Source organism: Lithobates pipiens, unplaced genomic scaffold, assembly GCF_037356315.1.
Source record: "Lithobates pipiens isolate NorthernLeopardFrog02 unplaced genomic scaffold, aLitPip1_a1.2 Scaffold_16, whole genome shotgun sequence".
Lineage (NCBI taxonomy): Eukaryota > Metazoa > Chordata > Amphibia > Anura > Ranidae > Lithobates > Lithobates pipiens.
In genome coordinates this window covers 639539576-639560930 of record NW_027507748.1, presented here as the reverse complement: position 1 = coordinate 639560930, position 21355 = coordinate 639539576, and the positions used below count along the sequence as shown (strand labels likewise).

The 21355-nt window shown below is 46.0% G+C and overlaps 1 protein-coding gene across 2 annotated transcripts in view; it reads left to right on the top strand.

Annotated features, from left to right (window-relative positions):
• The window catches only part of LIMA1 (LIM domain and actin binding 1), an 84626-nt gene that overhangs the window by 5183 nt on the left and 58088 nt on the right, over positions 1–21355 (top strand). For both annotated transcript variants that reach the window (XM_077484273.1, XM_077484270.1), the window contains exon 2: positions 13331–13453. In XM_077484273.1, the coding sequence (XP_077340399.1) occupies positions 13341–13453 (113 nt within the window). In that variant the 5' untranslated portion in view covers positions 13331–13340. The remainder of the gene's footprint in view (positions 1–13330; positions 13454–21355) is intronic.

Genomic DNA, 21355 nt, shown 5'->3' with positions numbered 1-21355 from the left:
CCAGAAAAAATGCTGCTAATAGCGTTTCGTGGACTTTTTTTTTTTTTTTTTCTCTTTTACTGCAAAAATGCTAATCAAATAACCTTCTAAAATGCTACAACAAAGAGCGACTACCAGCAATTTTTATCCAGCATATTTTTAGTGCTAGTGTGCATGGAGCCTTTAAAAAAACAAATCCTTGGCAAGTAGTTTTTTATATTGGATAAAAAAAATTATTTGCAATCACTTTAACATCTGTGGCTGGCCTAGTTTTTGGTATGGGAATATTCTGTACATATAAATGTTGCGTTGTTTATTTGTAGTGGTGTGTGAGATAACTTTATAGTTCCTGGTGTGTTTTTTTTTTTTTCTCCCCTTTTACTGATCCGTATCTATTGGGTAAGCTGATACTTGCTTACTTTTATTTGTTTCGATTCTGTTAGGTTTTGTTCCCTTTTTCTAATTCCCTCTACAGAGTGGCCTTTCTCTGGCTGAACATGCCTTCCTGGCTGCTGAATCGGCCTTTGTAATGTGTCCTTTACACTCGGGTTCTCCATTCTCACAGCCGGGCTGAAAAGGAGGAATAAACAAATCAAATGCTTATTTGTTTTATAGACTTAATCTTACAGAATTTGCTGGCTTGTTACTATTTATTACTTTTTAAGGCCTCATGCACACTAGACCTATTAAAATGGCTGTAACCGTAGAATTAGTTTTGTAGCGTATTTCAGTGTTTTTTTTTTTTTTCTAGGTTTAGCAACTATACTCCCACAAATGCTTTTGACTCGAATGCTGATGAAAACCAAATGGCTGCATTTTTCAGGCTGAAAACTCCTCTTAAGGCCCCTTTCACCCTTTTGCGACTACAAAGTCGCATGACAGGTCGTACTCCATGGTTTCCTATGAGTACCGTTCATATCTGTGCGACCTTAACCACTTGCCGACCAGCCACCGTTTTAATGTTGACAGGTTGGCCCCCCTGCGCAAATCGCTGTAGCTGTACAGCGGCTCGTGCACGCTGTGGTTGGGGCAGACTCCATGTCCGCCAGCGGCCTGCGATCGCATAGTACAGAGGCAGAATGGGGACCTGCCTTTGTAAAGAAGACTGATCCCCATTCTGACAGGGGACATGTCATCTCTGCTGTTCCCAGTGATCAGGAACAGTGATCTGTCATGTCCCAGTGAGTCCACCCACCACCACCCCACAGAACATGCTGAGAGAAGTTAACCCCTTCCCATGCCATTTTTACATTGATCAGTGCAGTGCATTTTTATAGCACTGATTAATGTAGTACTGTCACTGGTCCCCAAAATGTCATTTGGCGTCCAGATTTGTCCACTGCAATGTTGCAGTCCTGCTAAAAATTGCAGCTTGCTGCCTTTACTAGTAAAAATAAAAATCCCTAAATCGATCCCATAGTTTGTAGATGTGATAACCTTCAATATACACCTATTGCATTTTTTTTTTTTACCAAAAATATAGATGCAAAATTAGAATGAAAAAACTTGTTGTTTATAGGGCAAAAAAATAAAAACCGCGATCAAATACCACCAAAAGCTCTATTTGTGGGGGGGAAAAAGGACATACATTTTTGTTTGGGTACAATGTCGCACGACAACTGCGTGTTAAAGCAGTGCAGTGGCGTATCGCAAAAATGGTCTGGTCATTAAGGGAGCAAATTCTTCTGGTCCTTAACTAGTCCCTGCACTACTTTGGTGCGATTTTGATGCCGCTAGAGGTCCATAGACCTCAAGGTTACACAGGCTTTGCTTCAAGTCGTGTCGCTTTTAGGTTGCACAGGTGTGAAAGGGGCCTAAAACCCACTAGTTTTTTTTTTTTTTTTTCTTCCCCCCCCCCAGACAGAAAACTCCTCTGCCAAAAATGCCTGATGCCAATAACAGCTGTAAAAAAAAATTGGTGTGTGAGGCCTAAATATCTGCGTTATTTTTCAGCTTCTTGGCCTATTCTGTTGTGACTGTTGTGATCTCCCCTGGGGCAGTACAGCATAGAGTTAATGTGTACATGTGTAGAGATGACAAATGCTGTTGGAATGAGGGCAGCCTTCATGAGAAGAGCATTTTGTGGTCACTGGGGTGTGACAGGTTTGTCTGGCTTACAGGTTGCAGTTTGTTCTGCTTTGTTTTCTGCTCGTTGGCCCCTATGTAGGTTTTCCCCATTAATTGATCGGGACCCTTTTACTTAATTGGCGTATAACCATTTTCCTGTCATGTCACAGATCTCTGTACAATAGTGCTGTGTTAAGTGCTTGAAGCCTTTCACTTCTACTGCCCTGATTTTCTTGTAATTGCTGGAGGATGTCACTTTGCTCTATGGGAGTTTCTTCGGGTGTGTCTAGGCTAGGCATTGATTGATTTGTTAATCAAATCATGACCAATATCTCAGCATGTGAAAACAAGTGATACAAGTTTTGTAGGGTGTTTCTGTCAATATTTGAGCTACTGCAATGATAAAACAAGGTGCAAGGTCTGGAGCGTTCCCGTGAACAGGTGTCATGGAGAAGGAATAGGAAAGGTCCTTTTAGGCCACCTCTTCATGGTTTACATTTTGAGAATTGGGGTGGCCCTGTTGGCAAACGTGCCTAAAAAAAATCCAGGTGCAAAATTGTCGCATCCTGTCAGATGCCGTTGTTTGGCTTTTCAGGCAGCATGTTGTGGCTGTGAATACAATGGCTGGCAGTAGATTAGGGTGACCAGACACCCCCAGTTTCCGGGAACAGTCCCCAGAGTGAGGAAAATGTCCCTGGACCAAGTCTGTCCCCGGTTTTGTCCCTGGATTGTATTTGAACAGTGGCTGGGGCAATTTCAAAGACAGTGCAGAATAAAAAAAAAAATCTGAATTGCACACCCCCTGCTCCATCGCTCCTACTAGCTTAGGGGGGTGTATTTTCTTCCATTATCCATGCCCCTTTCTGATCACGTGGTGGTCGGAGCAGAGGGAATATTTCTTCACTTTCAGGTGCATGCCCATCCAGCTCCGCTCACATGTTCCTCTGCCTGCTTATCTCCTTGCCTTCCCTGCCAGTGATCTTCCTCTGCTCCTCACCCAGTAGTACCCGGGGCCCAAAGAGTAAGACTTGAGAGGCTGTGAGGTGGGCGGCAATGGGCAGAGAGTCACTGATTGCCGCCATTGCTAGTAAAAAAAAGTCCCTGGATTTCATTTAAAAAAAAAATCTGGTCACCTTACAGTAGATGCTCCAATCATTCTATTTTAAAGAGGTCGTAAAAAAAAAACATGCAGGGCAAAGGCATAATAAGCTAGTATGCATCACATTATGAAATGCTTACCTCAGAACGATGGCTTAAAACAGTGTAGAGTACACAGAGTAAACTATTCATCGGTACTCCGAGTACACGGCTGACATATTCCACTGGAGTTACTTCCAGGTTCGTGGCTACAGGGTTGTGTTTGGCCGGAGCTGCGATGTCACTGCGCACGGGAGCCACTGGTCATGGCATGGGTCCTGAAGTAACTGCACCATCGGGCCATCTCTTCAGTGCGCATGTGTCTGTCGGCAGCAACACATATACTGAATATTTCCTAAACTGCAAGTTCATGAGATATTCAAATAAGGCTTCCATGTAGGTACAAGTGGTGTAAACAGGGTTTGCGTCTACTTTAATCTATGCGTGTATGGCTAGCTTTATTTGGTTGTCGCTTGCCTTTTGTATATTTTATAGCACAAACTTCATGTCTCGTGCTCCACTTGTTTGACAATGTTATACAATAATGCCTCTGGTTACAAGAATGTAAAATGTCAGAACTGCATCGTGAGGCTGTTAGGCCTTTACCTTCAGGGCGTTGATGATGCCATGGAGTATCTTCATACCTCTGTTGGGCAGATCTCTAAATAAAAGACCTAAATGTCAATGTATTGCCTCTTACCAGTACCTTGGACATGATGGTTTGGTTTCTTTTGTGTGTATTTTTTATTTTGTATGGGTTTTTTCTTTATTTCATTTTTTTATTAACTTCTGCAAGTTCAGAAAATGTTTGTCTGTTAAAGTGGCACTTTACCCATAACTTGATTAAAAAATAAAAAAGTTCTTTAGCAAGGAACATGCGTTCTGCATTAACTATGCCACCAAAATTGGTGTGTGGGCTAAATTGCCTCTAGCATTGCTCCTGTTCTTGCTGGAGGCTGCCATTTTGCTGAAGCCCCAGCTGTAAATCCTATAGCGGCACATGGGAATGTAGGCTGTACAAATTGTAACTATTAAATGTATAAAGAAATACAAAACTCACAAAAAAAATTATAAAAATTGATTACACGCATGGCCGCGGAACCTTTATTATTGGTATATAAAATTCCTCTTTCTTTATAAATTCATCGATTAAATAAAAACTTTAAAACTTAAAGGGGTTGTAAAGGTAAATTTTTTTCACCTTGATGCATTCTATGCATTAAGGTGAAAAAACATCTGACAGTGCCTGCGCCCCCAGCCCCCCCCCCCGTTTTACTTACCTCAACCCTGGAAAGTCCTGCGCTCGTCCGCCGACATCCTTTCCACCATTCAGCCTGGCCGCTGATTGGCTGGAGTGGATGGATGGAAAGCAGTGCAGCCATTGGCTCGCGCTGCTGTGAATCACATCCACTGACGTGGAGCGCCGGGGTGCCGTGTGATACAGCGAGCGGCTATAGCCGACGGCTGTATCATGGGAGCGCGCCCGCAGATGCTTCTCACCATGTGAGGGAGCTCGCACGAACGTGAGAAGCACCTGCAGGAGGAAGCCGAGACAGCCGCCGAGGGACCCCAGAAGAGCAGGTTTGGGGCCACTCTGTGCAAAACGAGCTGCACAGTGGAGGTAAGTATAACATGTTATTTAAAAATAAAATAAAAAATTCACTTTACAATCCCTTTAAAATATCAATATCTCGCTCAGTCATACAACTCAAGCAAGTGCCATAAATAAAAAAAACATTCAGCAAAAGGGTAACAAACCATATAACAGATGCTGCGACGGGGTGGGAGGAAAGGGGAGCTTGCCAAATCACTCCATGTTAAACTGTGACAGGAATCTAGATGCGGGGGTCCTATTAGGGCTACAGCTAACAATTATTTTCATAATCGTTTAGTTGGCCGATTATTTAGATTAATCGGTTAATAACCTTAAACGAATTTTGCTGCATTTGCATTTTTACATATTTTTTTGCCCAATTTGTTGTTGGGCAGATTAAAAAAAAAACAAATTGCCCGCAAAAACGCATTATTACATTGCTTTTCTGCAGCTTCTTAATTGAAGTATATTGAACCAAAAAAAAAAATAGCACCGTTTTGCGTTTAAAAAAAAGTCCTTGTCCTTTTCCAAAATATGCAGCGGCTGAAAAAATTATGGATGTGAACATGTCCCATAGGAAACCATGTAAATGAACTGTAGTGTTTCTGCAAAAAGCACCAAAAGTGTGACCTAGGTCTGAGATGTTTAGTAACATAATGAGGTTAAAAAAAAAAACAAATTGGTACAAAAAGAGCAAATTGCTACTGTAAGGGGTCCAGTTTTTACTATGGGACAGTGAAAGTAATATTTACAGTAGCGATTTGCTTTTTGTACTATAAAGGGCTAATTAAATTTTTTTTAACCCCATTTTGTTAGTGGCCGATTAATCTATTATGAAAATGGTAATCGATTTAATTTCATAATCTATTAGTAGTTTCGGCCCTAGGTCTTCTATAGCCGTCCTTCACATGTAATTTTCAAGTATTTTTATTTTTTTTTTCTCCCGCCTGGAAACATCATGACCTGTCAGGACCGCATTTAAAGAGAGACACACAATTATATTTTGACTGCCACAATCCCATGCTGTGGGCATTTATAGATGCCCACTTCTCACAAAGGTGTAGTGGGTAGCACTCGCCTATTAAAAAGGGTCGCTGGTTCAAATCCCAACCACATTACCTGCCTGGAGTTTGCATGTTCTCCCTGTGCCTGCGTGGGTTGTCTCCGGGTACTCCGTTTTCCTCCCACACGCCAAAGACATGCTGGTAGGGTAATTGGCTTCCGTCTAAATTGGCCCTAGTATATGAATGTGAGTTGGGGACTTTGGTTTGTAAGCTCCTTGAGGGTAGGGACCGATGTGGATGTAAAGTTTTGACTTGATTATGTCCTCAAACTGTCAATGGATGGTGTGTGAACTGATCACATGTGCAGCACTATGGCAGTTGCAGATCTAACAGAAGTAGCTTCTGTAGTTTTAAGATGGGAGGGGTTAATTCCACTTTAAGGCTGTCAGCCGATCGGCCTCTTCAACTTTAGCAGTGCCTAAAAATGGAGAACTGAGCATGTGCAGAGCAGGGTGATGTTATAAATAGCTATACTTGCAAAAGGGGCCAGCCTGAAGTGATCTAGCTGACTTTAAAGTGTGGGTTTTTTTTTTGATTCATACTTGGGTGGATGCAGCATCATACCAATGCTGCATCTGTCCCCTTGCCGCCTCTTCACTGAGAACTGAGCCACTGAACACCACCCATGGCTCAGCAGTTTTCTCCGCTCCCCAAGCAGAGAGCTGCTGACTATCAATCAGCAGCTCTCCTCTGTTCCTCCATACTCACTGGAGCGCTGAGCTGTGGAAGGGACAGGGAGCGACTGTCGGTGGCTCACTGAGGCTGAAACGCCCATCAGTCCAGGCACCTGGCAGATGCAGACTTCTAAGTCGTGATGACACGGTGCCCGGACTGATTCCTGTGATGTCAGCAGAGAGCGGACTTCAGACCACTCTTTGTTTTGCACTCCTGTGATCCGTTTTCAATAAATTGCACTCCTGTGATCCATAGAAGCCTAGCCTAAAAATCTCAGGCTGAACTTCTCAAATTTTCTGACTAAAGTTCCCCAAAGTTTTAACTTTTACCTACAGGAAAGCCTATAATGAGGCTTACCTGTAGGTAAAAAAAATATCTCCTAAACCTGTACGGTTTAGGAGATATTCCCCTCGGTATGCGCCGCTGACTGCAGCGGCGCATGCGCACAAGGGGTTACTCGCCGTCAAAATCCGGCAGCAGCCGAGTGGCCGGACTGAAATCTCCCGCGCGCATGCGCGGTAGTGACGATATCGCGGCTCCGGCCACTCACAGCGCCGGAGCCGCGATACCCGGAAGAAACGCACAGGGAGCATGTCAGCTCCCTCGGCGTGGATCGGGCCAGATGTCGGGGCCTCGTTCTAAGGTAAGTATTTCATAATGAGCTAGTATGCGGTGCATACTAGCTCATTATGCCTTTTGCTTTGCAGGTTTAAAAAAAAAAAAAAAAAAAAAAAAAAATGTGCGGGTTTACTACCGCTTTAACTTCATGTGCACTTAAAGAGGAGCTGCACAAAAAAAAAATATATTAAAAGCCAGCAGCTACTAATATTGCAGCTGCTGACTTTTAATAATATCACACTTACCTGTCCCAGGTTCCAGCGATGTCGGCGGCAGATGACGAGCGATCGCTCGTCTCGCTGCAGCCACCGCCGCCATCCTCTGTCAGGGAATCGGGAAGTGAAGCAAGAGGGCTTCACTGCCCGGTTCCCTACTGCGCATGCGCGAGTCGCGCTGCACTGGTTCCCCGCTGTGTCTCTGGGAACTGTGTGTTTCCCAGAACACAACGGGGGCGGAGCCATGCGGTGGTGGGCGGAGCCATGCGGCGGTCTGGCCAGAAGTGGGTGCAGTTACCTGGATTATCCAGGTAACTGCACCCCCCTCCCCCCCGAAAGGTGCCGATTGTGGCACCGGAGGGGGGGAGGGATAATAGCGGAACTTCCCCTTTAGGGGGAAGAACCGCTTTAACTAAAGTCTCAATGTTTTCAGTTTTCCCAGTTATCTTTTATGCAGTACAGAACACCTTGTTTAATGGGGAAGGTGCTGTTGCAGCCAGATTATCAGGTAAAAAGATGAAGGTTTTTTTTTTTTTTTTTTTCTTAACAAAAAATAAAATTAGCTTTAAAATCCAAGGTCATCGCCCTGCCACATACAAAACTCAAAGAAATCGAGAACTAAATGTTAAAAATAATAAATAAAATGGTGGACATTAGGCATAACGGGAAGCATAAGTTGGTCAGTTTATCTAGAGTAGTAAAATATCATTGCTATATTAAAGCAAATGGGTTAATTCCCTACTCCTGGTGTGGATTAGGGCTTAACCTAAGTTAATACTGGTGATGCACATAGTACATGACTGGGAAATAAGTGACCAATTGTAGCTCCAGATGCAGGGTGTCAATGTGTTTTACTATGGCTATAGTTTCCTCAAAACAAGTTGGGTTGTAAATTGCAATGTCTGCAAATATTGGTCTTGGGGAGATTCATTTTTTGGAAATGAGATACTGAATCTGGCCCCTGCCACCTCTGCACTGAGCAATAAGACAGCTAATCAATCACTTCTCCCCTCTGTGGGGAGAGCTGTGACTGTCACAGGCTCTCTCCTCTTTCCCCTCCAGAGCTCACTGGCGTGCCAGGGATTGGAGTATGGCTGGCTCAGTATGCCAGGCTCAGTATGCCAGTTGCTGGTCCAAGCATCTGTGAGGATCCTTACTAAAGTTTGGGTTGATCCAGTGCTTGACCCGGCTGAGTGACGTCGGCTGACACAACTTTAGCCTGCTGTTGGCTAAAAATGGGTCACAGGAGTGAAGAACAAACTGCACTCTATAGGCGTAGGACGTAAAACGCTTTGGCCATATTTCTTTAAAGCTGAATTCCAGCTATGTATTTTTGCAGTGGTTACTTTGGTCCAAGCCAGGTCAATGCAAGGATACACATTCTATACTTGTGGGATCCCAGCAGAGGTGGAGGAGTCTGCTACAACAGTGATCTCCACCATCTTGTGTCCCATGCCACAAGAGGTTGCCTGCTCAGTAAGGGCACCGGTCACAGAATGCCTTAAATTTTCCCTTATGTTTGCAATGTGTTCTTTAATTGGGCAGGTTTCCACTTAATCCAATCAAAGAGCACTTTGCATTAGTTGAGAAATGCAGGGCGTACTGTGAATGGCACCTGGGGCCAAGAAGATGGCCATAACTGTAGTAGCAAAGTCTACTACAGTAATTTCCACCTTCCAGAGTTTTCCCACAGGTATGCAAATTTCATGCTTGGGTCTAATGTAGATTAGTTACTTGCTAAAAATCCACCTTACAAACCACTCTGTATCTGCTACACCTTTCTGCCAATCCCTCCATTGGCTGCCACTTGCCCAGCGGATTACATTCAAAATACAAACCTTAAGTTACAAAACCATCCACAACTCTGCCCCCAGCTACATCACTAGCCTCTACTCAAAATACCAACCTAATCGCCCACTTCATTCCTCCCAAGACCACCTGCTCTCTAACTCCCTCATCACCTCCTCCCATATCCTCCTCTTGGACTTCTCCCGAGCCTCGCCCATCCTCTGGAATTTGCTACCCCAATCTGTCAGACTGTCTCTAAATGTATCCACTTTTAGGCGATCCCTGAAAACGTTCCACTTAAGAGAAGCCTATCCTGCCTCCTAATTGCACTATTTTCTCCATTAGCTCACCCTCCACAGCTGTTACCCTTTTGTATAACTTGACCCTCCCTCCTAGATTGTAAGCTCTAACGAGCAGGGCCCTCGGATTCCCCCTGTAATTGTACTTTCTGCCCTAATGTTGTAAAGTGCTGCGTAAACGGTCGGCGCTATATAAAAATATTATTTATATTATATTAAAAATAATAAAAAATATAATTTATATTATTTATATTTATATTATATGGGGCATGCTTAATGTTACTGTACCCAGTATTCCCTATATCTTGTCTCACACGGTAATGCATTTATTTTAGTAAATCTAAATTTCGAAATCCCCTTTATCAGCAGTATATAGCGGTCTTGTGACTTCTATCAGTGTCTGTCTGGTTAAAGCTTGTAGGAGGGGTTTCCATGCTACTCTGGCTGTCCTATGAGGCTGTAGGACCCCTGACTCTCTGGACATTGCTCATTGGTCCTGGGCTGATCACAAACGCTCTCCAAATAAAATAAAATAAACTCTAGCAATACACACCAAACTGAGCATGTGCAGTGTGACTCCAAAGGCTCTATTTTCTGCAGATGGATTGGGAACATTGTAATAAGGGGAAGATCAGGGAAGATGGGATCAAACTGCCTTTTTAACCCCCTAGGTTCCACAGTTGGTATAACAAGCATGCTTCACTGTATATACAGACTGATTTTACTATGGGTTTAGTAACCGTTTAAAGTCTCTCCTGAGTTTAGTTCTGGAGAGAACAGGTTGTAAAGCTGGCCATAGACTATGCAAATCTTAACTGGCTCAGCAGGAACTGGCTCAGCAGGAACTGGCTGAAGTTTCAACCAGGTAAGGGCAGGTGGAATATGTACCCAAGTTGATCAATGGATCATCTTGGGTACAACTAGATTGTCAGATTTTACATGCTATTGTCAGTGGCTATTCTAGCCGCTAGCAGTAATCCCAGCATGATGGGGGGGAATTGTGGTGTGTGTGTGTGTGTGTGTTGTGTTTTTTTTTTTTTTTTTCCCCTCCAACCTAAATTACTCCAGCTATGGCTGGTATTAAGGCTCCATTTCCTTAGAGGTACATAATTGGTCCCCATCATTGTTAGATTTTAGTCTGCCGTGACATGCAGGTGTGAGGATATGTCATTGCTGGGCAGACCTGACTTGTATTGGAATAGTAAGTGATTGTTGGCCTCACCCTTAGAGCCCATTCACACAGGGGCAACACGACTTGTAGGCGACTTGATCAGGCTACTTGGACACGACTTGACAGCGGCGACTTGGGACGACTTCAAAACGACTTGTGATGACTTCAAGCGCGACTTGGGACGACTTACAAGTCGCCCCAGGCCAGGCGACTTTTGCCGCGGCCAAGCAGAGAATGAGCTCAAGGGGAAACTCCACGGCAAATTTCTGAAAAAAAATTGGCGTGGGTTCCCCCTCCGAGAGCATACCAGGCCCTTAGGTCTGGTATGGATTCCAAGGGGAACCCCCTACGCCGAAAAAACGGCGTGGGGGTCCCCCCCAGATCCACACCAGACCCTTATCCGAGCACGCTACCCGGCCGGCCAGGAAAGGGGGTGGGGACGAGCGGGCGCCCCCCCCCCTCCTGAGCCGTACCAGGCCGCGTGCCCTCAACATGGGGGGGTGCCTTGGGGGAGGGGGGGCGTGCGGCCCCCACCCCAAAGCACCTTGTCCCCATGTTGATGAGGACAAGGGCCTCTTCCCGACAACCCTGGCCGTTGGTTGTCGGGGTCTGCGGGCGGGGGGCTTATCGGAATCCGGGAGCCCCCTTTAATAAGGGGGCCCCCGGATACCGGCCCCCCACCCTATGTGAATGAGTATGGGGTACAATGTACCCCTACCCATTCACCTGTGAAATAAAGTACAATAAAACACACAACACAGAGAAAAAGTATTTTATTGCACAGCCGGGGGTCTTCCGTCTTCGGGGGTCTTCTCGCCGGACTCCTCCGCTATGTGTGTGTAGCTCTTTTGCCAGCGGAGGAGTCCGGCTTTCTTCCTCCCCGCCGCCGGCCTCTTCTCCCGACTTCGGGGGTCTTGTCCCCCTCTTCGGTTCTTCTGCCGGGCCACCGCGCCTGGTCCGGTGGCCCGGTCTTCTGTCGCCGTCTTCCGTTCTTCTGTCGCCGCCTTCGGTTCTTCTGCCGGGCCACCGCGCCTTCTTATAGCTCTTTTACAGGCGGTGGCCCGGTCTTCCGTCGCCGTCGCCGTCGCCGCCGCCGCCTTCCGTTCTTCTCCTTCTTCTTCTCCTGGAGATGTTGACTCGACGAGCTCTCCGGCCACAATGCCAGGGACGCGCTCCGCTGCCTCTTATATAGGGACAATGGGGCGGTGTCACATGGGTTGATGTCACATGGGTTGGTCACATGGGTTGATGTCACATGGTAAGGGGGCGGGGTCACCATGTGACATCAACCCATGTGACCAACCCATGTGACATCAACCCATGTGACACCGCCCCATTGTCCCTATATAAGAGGCAGCGGAGCGCGTCCCTGGCATTGTGGCCGGAGAGCTCGTCGAGTCAACATCTCCAGGAGAAGAAGAAGGAGAAGAACGGAAGGCGGCGGCGGCGGCGGCGACGGAAGACCGGGCCACCGCCTGTAAAAGAGCTATAAGAAGGCGCGGTGGCCCGGCAGAAGAACCGAAGGCGGCGACAGAAGAACGGAAGACGGCGACAGAAGACCGGGCCACCGGACCAGGCGCGGTGGCCCGGCAGAAGAACCGAAGAGGGGGACAAGACCCCCGAAGTCGGGAGAAGAGGCCGGCGGCGGGGAGGAAGAAAGCCGGACTCCTCCGCTGGCAAAAGAGCTACACACACATAGCGGAGGAGTCCGGCGAGAAGACCCCCGAAGACGGAAGACCCCCGGCTGTGCAATAAAATACTTTTTCTCTGTGTTGTGTGTTTTATTGTACTTTATTTCACAGGTGAATGGGTAGGGGTACATTGTACCCCATACTCATTCACATAGGGTGGGGGGCCGGTATCCGGGGGCCCCCTTATTAAAGGGGGCTCCCGGATTCCGATAAGCCCCCCGCCCGCAGACCCCGACAACCAACGGCCAGGGTTGTCGGGAAGAGGCCCTTGTCCTCATCAACATGGGGACAAGGTGCTTTGGGGTGGGGGGGGGCCGCACGCCCCCCCTCCCCCAAGGCACCCCCCCATGTTGAGGGCACGCGGCCTGGTACGGCTCAGGAGGGGGGGGGCCGCCCGCTCGTCCCCACCCCCTTTCCTGGCCGGCCGGGTAGCGTGCTCGGATAAGGGTCTGGTGTGGATCTGGGGGGGACCCCCACGCCGTTTTTTCGGCGTAGGGGGTTCCCCTTGGAATCCATACCAGACCTAAGGGCCTGGTATGCTCTCGGAGGGGGAACCCACGCCAATTTTTTTTCAGAAATTTGCCGTGGAGTTCCCTCTTGAGAGCTGATAATTCTGTCAAAGTCGCCTCCGTATAGACGGAGATCCGACTTGGAGGCGACCTCCATTGAAATCAATGGGTACCGGTCGCCTACAAGTCGGATAGAAGTAGTACAGGAACCTTTTTTGAAGTCGGAGCGACTTCAGTAGCGTGCATTAACACGGCTCTCATTCACTTACATTGCTTTTTAAATGTTGTCCGACCTGAGGCGACCTGAGGCGACTAGGGGCGACCTGAAGTCGGATCAGGAGTTGCCCCTGTGTGAATGGGCTCTTATGCTGGCAGTGTGCAAGACTGTGCCGGGCCTGTTTTTTTTTTTTTTTTTTTTTCTCTGCAAATAACTTGCTGGAACAGCAGTCGGCAGAGGGTTTTGCCTTTTGTATCGTGTTGGCTTGTGCTGCCTGAGATTAATATTTACCATTTTCCTCCGCAGGTTGCAGAAGATGGACTCAAGGTTTAAAAGGGGCCAGTGGGCCTCCCAGTCTGTCAGAGTGACAGCGAAGGAGCTATCCCTTGTGAAGCCAAAGAATTCTGCCATCATGGAACGCTTTTCCAGGTAAAGCTCTATTGTATGGAATATCTTATGCTTAATAATCACACTAGAGATGCAGCAGAATTGTTTTTTTTTTTTTTTTTTTTTTTTTTGCTGCAACCAGCCATTTTTTTTTTTTATAATGGATTAGTTGGCCGATTATTTTGATCGCATAATAACCTTAACAAGTGTGGTATATAATTTACTTAATATGTAAAGTTTTTAAAATGAAAGGCAATTCTTAAATATAAACAACTATATGGTTGGGGAGAAAAATCTCGAATCCACTCTGAGAATAACAGAAGAGATCTACTGTGTATATACTATTAGAGGAGATATATACTATTAGAGGGTGAATCTGGTAAATACCATCGGACTCGGAGATCTAATTATTTTTTTTTTTATTTAAAGAAAAATGTAAGACTGTTTTGCAGGCTTTCAGCCAGAACTGTAATATATTGTGTGACAGACTCCCTTGTCATAGGCAGGTGGCTTAATAAAGGCTCCCTGCACCTGCTGTCACTTATGCTGGCCATACAAAAACCGTGTCTGTCTTCAAAAATTAAGTATGTGTGGGTTTTTGCTTTTTTTGTTTTTCTTGTGGGAGTCAAATCAAAGTTGGTTTTCAACCATCAAAATTCAAAGGAGCAAAATAGAAAACTTCTTAAACGAATTTCCAGACAGCGTGTATGCGGTTTTTGTTCAGACATTGCATTCTTTTCTTTTTGTAATGAATATTAAGGTCCGAAAACCGATACATGTGAGGCTCGGTTCACACCTATGCAGTTTGCTTTTTTTTTCTGTTTCTGCAGTGCTTTTTGCTGTGCGTTTTTTGCACTTGTGACATTGCTCTGATTTTTATTTTGTGTTTTTTTTTTTTTTTTTTATGCTTTCTTATGGGCAGATTAAAAAATGCAAATCATGGCAACAACACACTACATGCTTTTCTGCAGCTTGTCCATTGAAGTCTATTGAACCAAAAAACAAAAGCTGTTTTTGTTTAACCACTTCAGCCCTGGAAGATTTTACCCCCTTCCTGACCAGAGCATTTTTTTGTGATTCGGCACTGCGCTGCGTTAACTGACAATTGCAGTGTTGCACCAAAACAATATTGATGTCCTTCTCTTTTTTTTTTTTTTTTTTTTTTTTTTTCCCCCCCCACAAATAGAGCTTTCTTTTAGTGGTATGATTGCCTCTGGTTTGTATTTTTGCACTATAAACAGCGACAATTTTGAAAACACAATTTTTTTACTAGTAATGGAAATGATCTGCAATTATTGGGACTGCAACGCTATGTCTGACAATTTTGACACATTTTTGTGACCAATCGGTGCTATAAAATTGCATTGATCACTCCCATTGCCATTTTGACAGTAAAGGGGTTAACCGCTAGGGGGCAATGAAGGGGTTAAGTGTGTCCTAGTACATGGGGACTGCATGGGATTTGACAGATCGTCCGTTCATACTTTGTATGAACGGACAATCTGTCTGTTCTCCCCTCAGAGAACCAGAAACTGTTTACACACGCAGATCCTGGTTCTCAGGGTGCCCCGAGCAATCGTGGAAGCCCAGTGTTGATCGCAGCCACCGGGCACTTCGGCTCCATGGGTGAGCAGGCGGCGCGCATGCACCCCCTAGTGGCTGTCTATGGTACTGACTTTACCATGACGGTGAGTCGCGCAGCCGAGCCATGTTGCCGCAGTATAACTGCAGCGGCTGGTCAGCATGCGCTTAAAGTCCTTGACCTTTCCAAATGCACAGCGCCTGAAGACCATAGATGTGACTGTGTCACATAGCAAACAAAGTTAAATGAACTGTAGTGCATTTCTTTAAAAAGCACCAAAAAACTTTTCAGCCTCTAGGAAGGGGTTAAAAGCACCTGTTGTGGCACTTCCGAAGCGCTGCCCATTCATTTCAATGGTCAGGGCCATTTGGGAGCGCTAAATACAGCACGCCCCAAACCAACCCAAAGATGCTGCTTGCAGGACTTTTCCTAATGTCCCACAAGCGCACCGCCCGAGTGTGAAAATTCACACTGAATTAATATAACGCAGTTTTCAAGCACTTTACAGGCGCTGTTTAGAGCACTAAAATGCCTGAAAACTGCCTCAGTGTGAAAGTTGTCTAATCGGCAACTGCTCCGAATTTGGAAACATTAACGTTCTGTTGGTCCCTGCTGAACCGATGGCATATTGATCAGTGTATGGCCGATGTTGCTGCACCCGGTAAATAGCTTGTACAGAGCTGCGCAGTACTTTTTGGCTCTAAAAATAACAATCTTATAGGTTTGTGTATGTCAGTCTCCTGTCAGTCTTATCAGTTTTCAGGTGCGGTTTTCTAGTTTGAGTGCAGTGCGTTTTTGATCATCTGGCTGATAAGCAGCGTTTCCTTGTTCCAGTACAGGGAGACATGCAGCATCCTGTCCTGACCACTCCTGGAATGATTAGTCACAATCCGACTATGGAATCTATTAACTCTTTTCTGTTTGCTGAGGGAGACACACCTGTTTGTAGTGTGAGGGTTATCTGCTTCCAGGATGGTGAATGTAATCTGGCAGGCAGTCGCCTTTTCCTTCCATGGCTGATCAGTAGCTTTGGGAATGAATTGCATAATGTCTTTCTTGGGGCTCATTCCTATAGAGGCCTGTACAGCATGCAAGAGCCACGTGTTTGTCTGCCGCTGTGTGCAGCAGCCTGTGTTGGTCAGTGGCTGTGTGGACTTGCCACACACTTGATTTTGAGGCATGCAGGGACGGGTATGCTGCCCTGAATGCAGAGCGTGCGTTTTGGCAGCATCTTTCACTACATGCCTGTCAGTCAGATGTGCATGCAAGTCTGTAAAGCTGCTGCGTCCTCATTAACTTACCATTGGCTGCCTCCACACTACAGCAGATGCCTAAATAAGTTGCTCTTGCACGCTATACAAGCCCTTAAACCAGGAAAAACTGGTGGCCCTCCAGCTGTTGCGAAACTACAAGTCCTATTAGGCATTGCAAGGCTGACAGTTACAAGCATGACCTCCACAGAGGCATTGTGGGACTTGTAGTTTTGCAACAGCTGGAGGGATGCCAGTTTGAGACCCTTGCTTTAAAGTGGTTGTAAAGCCTTACAAACTACTTTGACTCACAGGTAAGCCTAGATTAAGGCTTACCTGTAGGTCCAAGAAATCTCCTAAACCTACACGGTTTAGGAGATATTTACAAAAAACAGGCACCGCTGTCTACCGCGCATGCACCATACAGTGGCGCGCAGGTGCACTGGGCATTCTGCTGCCAATGGCAATATGCCATTGGTGGCGGCTCCCGTGCGCATGCGCGCGAGTGATGCCATTTGTGCTCTGGCGCTGTGAGTGGCTGGAGCAACGATACCCGAAAGAAGACGGAAGCTCCGTGTTACAGGGGACAGTGGTGACATCACTGGCTCCTGTGACGGGTAAGTGACACGATGCATAGTTGCCCATTATGCTTTACCTTTGCAGGGAGACTAAGTAAACCCATTAGGGTTTACTTCCTCTTTAAACTCTTGTTCACATTGATTGTGACTTTGAAATTATGTTAGGCCCCTTTCACACGGGTGGTGCAAGTGTCGGTGGTAAAGCGCCGTTTTTTTTTTTTTTTTTTGTGGCGCTTTACCATCGTTTTAGCAGCGGTATTCGGCCGCTAGCAGGCCTGTTTTACCCCCGCTAGTGGCTGAAAAAGGGTAAAACCGCTGCGGCGCTTTGCCGGCGGTATAGCCACGCTACCCCATTAATTTCAATGGGTAAGAGCAGTGAATATACTGCTCCTTCACCGCTCCAAAGATGCGGCTAGTAGGACTTTTTTCACTGTCCTGCCAGCGCACCGCTCCAGTGTGAAAGCCCTCCGGCTTTCAGACTGGAGTGGAAGGAGACGCTATTTTTAGCGCTGTAGCGTCTTAAAAACGCCTCAGTGTGAAAGGGGCCTAAGTGTAACTTGGAAGACTACTAGGGCCAAGTTAGAAAGGAGACAATTAATCTGCCAGCATGTCTGAGGAACACCAGAGTACTCATGCAAGCATAGGTGGAACATTCAAACTCCATGCAGACAGCGCTGTGGTTGGGATTCAAAGGACGCTAGTGCTGCCAAGTGATAACCGCTGGGTTACTGTGCTGCCTACCTTTTTTCTAGTCTCTAGACCCAGGGTTAAATACAACTCCCCAACCCCCTCAATGGATGAGTTCACCTTTGTAATGCATATCTTTTTGCATTGAGACCCTCTTCACACTGGGGCTTTTTTCAGGCGCTTCAGCGTTAAAATAAAAAAAAAATAAAAAAAAAACACCCGTAAAGCGCTTGAAAGAAGCCTCATCTGCAATCCCAATGTGAAAGCCCAAGTGCTTTAAGAGCCCTTTCATACTGCCAGCATTTTACCAGTGTTTTTCGAGCACTAGTGAGGCGCTTTTAACCCCTGCTAGTGGCCAAATAAAGGGTTAAAAATGCCCACAAAGCACTTTGCAGTCGCTGCTCATTGATTTCAATGGGTATGGGCGCTTTAGGCCCCTTTCACACTGAAGCGGTGTGCTGGCCGGACGGTAAAAAAAGTCCTGCTAGCCGCTCCTACCCATTGAAATCAATGGGGCAGCGTGGCTATACCGCCGGCAAAGTGCCACTGCAGCGGCACTTTGCGAGCGGTTTTAACCCTTCAGCTGCTAGCGGGGCTTAAAACAGCCCCGCTAGCAGCTAAATACCGGTGCTAAAACTATGGTAAAAAGCGGCGCTTTACCGCCGATACCCGCACCTCCCCAGTGTAAAAGGGGCCTTAGGAGCTGCTTGCAGGACTTTTTGATGCCCTGCCAGCGCAATGACTCAGTTTGAAAGCACTCTTTCACATTGGGATTGCAGTTGAGGCTTCTTTCAGGCGCTTTACAGATTTTTTATTTTTCATTTTAACGCTAAAGCGCCTGAAAAACTCCATAGTGTGAAAGGGGTCTCAGTGTGAAAGCACTCGGGCTTTCATACTGGGAATGCAGATGAGGCTTCTTTCAGATGTTTTACATGTGCTTTTTTTTAACGCTAAAGTGCCTGAAAAACACCCCAGTGTGAAAGGGGTCTTAGTGTATTTTTTTTGCTAATCGCCTGCAAAGCATTGCACCTGTGATCAGCAGATCACAGGTGCAATGTCAGACTCGTGCAGACTGTCATTGTATCTTTTTACTATCTATGGGCAGGCATATACAATGATGGGAAGCATCCATGAACTACCAGAGTGCTCAACAGCATCCTGGTAGTTCATTGAGAACTACAAGCCGTCAGCTGCCAAGCCTATCAGTACTTGTTCTCCCATTCACAGAATTCTCCACCCACGTGGCCACTTTTTTTTTTTTTTTTTTTTTTTTTTTACAGCAGGTGCCTGGAGAGGGTCCTCAGCCTGCTGTCACAATGGGTTTTCAGGGAGGGGACAGGGGCTGCCACACCCTGAATATAGTTTAATATGTTACAGAAGGTGAAGGGGGCAAGCTAAGTAGGATTTTGGTTTAGTAAAACATAAACGGCAATCTTTTTTCAATGTTTGAGTTAAGCTGTGTGGCTACATGTGACAAATATATAAAGCGGGTGTAATGCCATTTTAGCTTGAGGTTAAAGGTTTAGCTGTAAAGGCGAACATTTTTAACCCTTACTGCATTCTCTGAATTGAACTAAAATCTTTAATTTTCAGCTCGGGTCGTTCCATCCAGCAATTTTTGGCTTGACCATTTTAGGTCTGTATGCAGCTGCAGAAACTCCTGTTGCAGCCGGGAAGGTTAGAGAACCTTAACTCCTTTCCCCATGATAAGCTCTGAGTGGGCATCCAGGGCTCCTCTTGATAGGACAATGCTAATCAGCACAAATCCTTTAGAGCAGTTGCTGATGCCTACAAGTCTAACAGTCCTCTATAGTCTGCTTTATTTAGCCAATAAGTGGGCTGGTTGTATAGGTAAATCTTCCTTAATAATAAACTTGTTGTGCTAGTTCCCTGGTGCCCAAATTGTGGCCTGTGGGCTTCTTGTGCCCTTTTTTGGTATTTGTGGCCCTGTGCAGACCCTAAGAATGGGAGCATCGATTTAGAGTGGCTGCATGTGTGGTGATCTTCCAATAGTTTTGTATAACCGTTCCTGGGTCTGGTTTCTTGCATTGGGGTTCAGTCCAAAACTTGTAGTAGGTCCGCAGTCTGACCACCTGTGTCCAGAGTCTGACTGATCTGCCTTCCTGTGTTCTCCATGCTCCCACTATGGAGGTATATAGTGTACATGACCACAACTAATGTGCACTGCTGACACCAAACAAGACACAAGGGAAGTGGAGGGGTTTGGCTCATTTTGTGATGCCCTCTATGCAGTTATCTTGGGGGGGGGGGGGGGGGATATTATTGAAACTGCAAGCATTTGACCTGCACAGATGTCCATGGCAACCAATTGGGCTTCTTTCCAGAGAAACAAGGTGATTATATTTGCTACAGCCTACTGCTCCTCCTTTGTTTTCAGCTTCTGTAAATCATAATGTGTTGTGCTGGAAAATATCTTGTGAACAGTCTGTTCCTTTTCCACTTGGTGTGTAAAGAGATCTTTGAACGGCTGGCTTATTCCCAAAGGTCCACCCATCGTGTAATGTGTATAGGCACCCATGAACATGGGTGGAGAAACTTGACTATTAAGCCAGTTTCAGTGATTTGCCTCTGCCATGTGTACCCTGCAGACCTGCTGGCTGGTACGTTTGTGCTGCTATATAGATGGTGCCTGCATGGTGCAGACTGCCTGCATCTCTGCGGGGATTATCACTTGCATGCTAGATTACATGTAACTGGCCATGATTAGCTGCAAGAGGTGGCAGCCTCTCGATGCTTTTCAATGGGGCTTTCTTTCGCTGGCATTCTTGCTTCTAATGGCAGTGCAGGTGCCTTTTGAAGGTGTGACTGCACCCTTACTGCTAGTCTAGCTGGTAAATCAATGGTGTGCAACTCCCACCACCGCTGATCCAAATTCTATGCACTTAATGCCTTAATTCACTATATCTGGTCTACCACAGTACACAGAAATGCAATTTTAGTAAATACATTTTCTCTTCTGCGGTTAAAGCAGTCTTGTGACTTCTACCAGTGTCCAGCCAAGCACTAGTTAAAGCTTGTAGGAGTTTTCATTCTGACTGTACTATTAGACTGCAGGACTCCTGACCCTGACTGGACAGTGCTAATTGGCCCTGTGCTGATCACATAAACACTTCAACACTTCAACAATGCACAGCAAGCTGAGCATGTGCAGTGTGACTCCATTGTTGGGGGACAATTGAAAGGAGGGGAGGACCAGAAGACAGGATCAAACAGCCTTTTTACACAATGCAGAGGATTAACACCTTAGGTTCCATAGTGAGTATAACAAGTGTGCTTTTCTGCATATAGACTTTTACTGTTGTGTGGTTAGTAACACTTTAAGGTAAAAATCTCCCACTCTGAGCTGCCCCCCCACCCCCTTCCTAAGCACTTGCCAAGCACTACTCTCAATCCAGCACTATTGGGGCCGTTGTCCAAGCTCTGCTCTTTCTGGATTTACAGGCTTGGTTTGGAGCAGCATAAGCCATTGGCAGTGAGGAGGAAACGTGGGGTAAGGCCAAGTTGCATGTTTAGATGCACACAGCCTGGCTCAGGATCAAGCCTGCACAAGTGCCCCATACCTAGTAGCTTGCTAAGGGGGCAGTGGAAGGAGGTGGGGATCTAGATTTTTGGTAGGGGGATGCCAGAAGGTCTGGGGCTGCTTTTGTGCAATACTTTTGCACAGAATGGGTATGTAGAATGTCTTAAAAAAATTAAGATTTTACATTTTTTAAACATTTTCTAAACTTTATGCATAATTCTAAATAGGCACCAATGCCTTCCTCCTCTCTGGTCTCTTGATGTATTGTTAAAACGTTCCCAGTTTCCAATCTGTTGAAGTGATGGT